This window comes from Engraulis encrasicolus, chromosome 19 (assembly GCF_034702125.1).
Source record: "Engraulis encrasicolus isolate BLACKSEA-1 chromosome 19, IST_EnEncr_1.0, whole genome shotgun sequence".
Classification (NCBI taxonomy): Eukaryota; Metazoa; Chordata; class Actinopteri; order Clupeiformes; family Engraulidae; genus Engraulis; species Engraulis encrasicolus.
The window spans coordinates 50,512,007-50,516,794 of NC_085875.1; the positions used below are offsets into that span (position 1 = coordinate 50,512,007).

The 4,788-nt window shown below is 49.2% G+C and overlaps 1 protein-coding gene across 1 annotated transcript in view; it reads left to right on the forward strand.

The window, feature by feature from the left end:
- The window catches only part of txndc16 (thioredoxin domain containing 16), a 55,160-nt gene extending 52,255 nt beyond the window's left edge, over nt 1-2,905 (forward strand). The window contains exon 19 of the mRNA XM_063184648.1: nt 2,110-2,905. Coding sequence (XP_063040718.1) covers nt 2,110-2,471 — 362 coding nt within the window. The 3' untranslated portion in view covers nt 2,472-2,905. The remainder of the gene's footprint in view (nt 1-2,109) is intronic.
- Nucleotides 2,906-4,788: the final 1,883 nt, after the last annotated feature.

The following is a 4,788-nucleotide window of genomic DNA, read 5'->3' on the forward strand; positions in this document are numbered from 1 at the left end:
CCTTTGACTTAATCTCACGTGCCTGGTCCAGACAACCCCCCCCCCCCCTTTCCTTTTCTCTCCTCACCTACCCTCTCTACTCTTCTCATCTCTGCTTTCATATGTTCTGATGATTGTAGTGGGAACAGCAGGGAATACGGTATGCATTGCCTTGGCTGTCCATAATCTCACGTTCCCGGTCGAGCTCCCACTGAACACCCATGCTGTGATGTCCATCGCCAGTGCAGTGATAGCCAATATTGTGATAGCCAATGTTGCGCACAGTCACACTCAGGGTTGGACTGGGATCAAAAAATGACCCGAACAACTTTTGGCATAGACTGGCCCCTAACACATCCAAAGGCCACTTTAATATCTTGACTGGCTAAATCCACTGTCTATATTGACAATGGAACAATGGGCCTCCCCCTCTAATTTGTGGTCCAATTCCCAGGAAATCAACAACAACAACAACAGCAACAGCATCGGCCCCTGAGGACTGTCAAACCTACCGGGAAAATGCCCTCTTTGCCAGATTACCAGTCCAGCTCTGGTTACAGTCTTCACCTACAATGCTTTGATCGCCAACGGCATGTATGCAGAGTCACAGTAAATGCACACACAGACGGCACGTTTCCTAAACGTCTCCGTGAGCAGTGCGAGTCCGAGAGGTTCGCGGGCTGCCTTTCACACTGCTCCGTTAACGTCCACGTTCTATCCGCGGGCAGCAGCCATTCATTTTCAATGGGAGCCGCGCATTGAACGCGGACGTCCGCGCAGGAAAATAGACTCGAGTTCTATTTTCAAGGAGCAACGCGGACATGTCCGGTCGGGATGGACATGCACCACGCTTACACCGCATTCCTGTGTGCAAGGCATGATTTGTTTTCATGCATTTTAACCGTTGATAACTGATAACGGACACGGTCTGTGGACGTACTGTGGATGTCCGCGCCGTTGGTGTGCATGTACCGTCAAGCGGTTGGCCCTGCAATGCTGTGATAGCCAACGCTGTGCATCGTCACGCTATATTGGATTACAACTCACAGCATGGAGGAGTACCACCACCATAGTTTTAGAGGCGTCTTTCTTCTGGGTTCGTGCAAAGCGGTAATGAAACATTTGCACATCAAATGCACAAATTTGACATCCGGATCCATTCTCGAGCACTTGATTGCGGACAAATATGTTGTTTTAAAGACAGTTGAGCCTGGGCACCACCCTCTCCCCCTGATGTGGGCGTTTTGAATGTTATTTGGGTCCTGTCCTGAGGCTGATGGGTGAAGCATGATTGATGAGGCCTGTGTTGTTTTTCTTCCCTCTCCTTCTCCACCCCCCTGCACCACACACACACACACACACACACACACACACACACACACACACACACACACACACACACACACACACACACTTCCCCACCTTTTCTGCTCTTTCAACCCATCTCCATCCAGTCCCACCTCATACCACACCTCCTCATTCTTCCCCTTCAACCCAAAACTGTAGTTTGCTTGAACAGTGTCAAAACAACAAGTGAGAAAGGTGCCTTAAAAAGCTTTATTTTGATTCACAGCATGCAACTGAACACACCAGCTTAATACACTTTTTTTATCCAAATGATGATGATGACAGTCCTAAGCTCATGGTTTGGCATTCATTTTCAGAGGGTCTGGTCTTTCTAAGCTGTGAAATAACCCCCCGAAGGTGTCGCCAAGATAGCCGCCAAATGATTGCCTGATTACCATCCACTTGCAAATCTCTGTTCAAGACTTGGTCTGATCCCTTGCATAACTATTAACGTTTGCCTAATGACATGGTTGACGCGACTCCCTTGGCTTGCTATGGGTCGAAGCCAGAAAAGGCTGTGCCGAAGCTTAAACCAAAGATTTTCTTAGTCCCAATTAAATCACGTCACTGCCTCGAACATGCACCCATGGCCGTTGGTGTAATTCACAATTTTTACGGAGCTCAGAAACAATATGTATGTTGCTCGTGGCCTTACAAGAAGTAACGCAGAAGGTGTTGCATCACTTAGTAGGGTGCGGCCTGGCTAGCCGAGTGAGGTAACTTAAACTACAAGAACTTTGACTGTACTGTACCCTACCTTACCCTGATCTCCTCTTCCCTCAGGTTTGGTTCCAGATGAAAAGTGGCCTCCCTCCAGGCCTTTCTTTGACTTCCTGTCGGTGATGGACCAGGAGATGCCAGGGTACGCAGCCCAGAGGAGCTCCATGAGGGACAAAGAGATGCCACCAGGCTATGCAGCCCAGAAGAGCCCCAGAAATAAGATGGCTGCCACAGATACCACAAGCAGCGCTGGAGAGAAACGCCTGGAGGGGGAGAAGCAGAGGACAAAAGAGGTGGAGGAGAGAGGGAGGAGGAGGAGGAGGAAGGAGGAGAGGAGGAAAGAGGGAGAGAAGGACCCTGATGAAAGACGAGGCTCTAGGACGCCTGCAAACACCCCCTCACCTCTCACACACTCTGAACTCTGAGAGAGAGAGAGAGAGAGAGAGAGAGAGAGAGAGAGAGAGAGGAAACTCTACTCCCCAGTCTCAAACAAAGACATCCATCTCACAGCCCTGGACATACACACACACACTGTCATAAACAATGTACACACACACACACACTAACATACATAACGTTCACACACATGCTCTCACACTCACACTCACTCTGGCCTACACAATGTGCTCACAGACACACGCGCGTGCCTGCACGTTTTGCTCAGGAATGGGTCTTAATGGGCCATGTCTAAATGCCATGTCATTGAATGCTATTGTTTTTCTTATCTGCTCTTTCCTGCAGAGGCCTATTTATTGTTTTTCATACCTTTATCTGTAAAAAACCCAGCAGAGCATAATGTTGGTATTTCATTTGTCTTTTATGTTACCCATAAAAAAAAACACTTTTCCTGGAATTTAAACATTTGAAAGTATTTTCTTATCTTTTTTTTTTGTCCAATTTACATCCTCCTTCTCGCACTGCTCCCATTTCCTCCTCTCCTCTCTTTCTTCCCCTCTTCCTCTTCCTCCTCTTCTCCTCCTCCTCTTCCTCCCCCCTTCTCCTGATCCTGCTGCTCTTCCTCATCCTCCTCTTCCTCCCTCCTGTTAAATGTCAGTCCGTTTTCCCCTTTTGTCAGTAAACCAAACTGTATATGGATGCTTTCCCCCTCACCTCTTCTTCGTCATCTTCCTCCTCCTCCTCCTCCTCCTCCTCCTCCTCTTCCTCCTCCTCCTCTTCTTCCTCCTACTCCTCTTCTTCTTCCTCCCCCTTTTCTGCCTGCTATATGTTTTCCCCTTTCTCAGTAAACCAAATTGCGTATGAGGTGCCTTCGCCCTCACCTCTTCCTCCTTCTCCTCCTCCTCTTCCTCCCTCCTGTTGTTTTCCCTTTTCTCAGTGAACCAGACTTCATATGATGAGCTGCCTTCTTCGCCCTGTGCTCTTGCCATACGAACCAGACTTCGTATGATGAGGTGCCTTCTTCCCCCTGGTCCCTTGCCATGCGTGTCACCCCGTTGTCACGAACTGAAGCCTCCTGGCTCCACAGCACGTCCTAGCTGCATTGTTTCCAGAAGCCTCGTAAAAGACCAGGGGTGAGTTTCTCAAAAGAGAAGTTGTTAGCCTGTTAGCAACTTCGGTAGTTGCCAATGGGAAAATGCATTGAAAGCAACAAAGTAGCTAATGTAGTAAGCAACTTTGGTTTCGAGAAATTCACCCCAGAGTAGTAGTAATGTCTTAATGGTGCGCTGGAGTGGAGCATGGTGGGTGGGTGTGTGTGGGTGTGCGCATACGTGCATGCATGGGTGTTTCGTGCTTGTTTTCCTGTTACCATGTGTTTTTTACTCCTGATGGTCTCCATAATGTCCTGACGAGATTCCCATCATTCACCCCATCATTACACACACAAACACACACACACACACACACACACACTCGCCCCGTCATTCCACAAGCGCTGCGTGATGGAAAGCTCACGTCAGGCGCCATCTCGTTCTCTAACCCTAACCCCAGGCCCACCAACGGGTCGGACAAATGGGTCAGTTGTCCTGGGCCCAGGGAGATAGAAGGGGGCCAGAGTTGGGTGCCAATTCCATTGTATGTATTGAGAGAAGGGCCCGTTCAGATGACTTTGTCCCTGACCTGATGACCTAGTCCCAACCCCAGGATGGATTTACTGCATGGGCCTACCTTTTCTGTAAACTTACAATGCTCATGCGGGGGGGGGGCTTTCTTGTTGATTGGTCCAGGAGCCCATGAAGTCATAATCCGTTCCTGTTCCAGCCAGAACCTGCAGCATGTGGGGAAAGCTTCAGGCCACACACTGTTAAAGGCTAATAAGCAGAACATCTCAACACACACGCAGGCACGCACACGCACACGCACACGCCAACCGCATACTCGGGACAGGACGTTTCACTTCACTGGTTGGAAGCAGAGTCTAAGCAGAACGTCTCAAAACACGCACACACTATCACACAGACACAGACACACACACACAATCTCACACACACATTCAGACACACACCCTCACACACACACACACACAAACACACACACACACACACACACACACACACACACACACACACACACACACACACACACACACCACACACACACACACACACACACACACACACACACACACACACAAGACACACACACACACACACAAGACACACTCTCTCTCACACACACAAGACACACTCTCTCTCACACACACAAGACACACTCTCTCTCACACACACACACACACACACACATTCAGACACACTCTCTCACACACACACACACACACACACACTC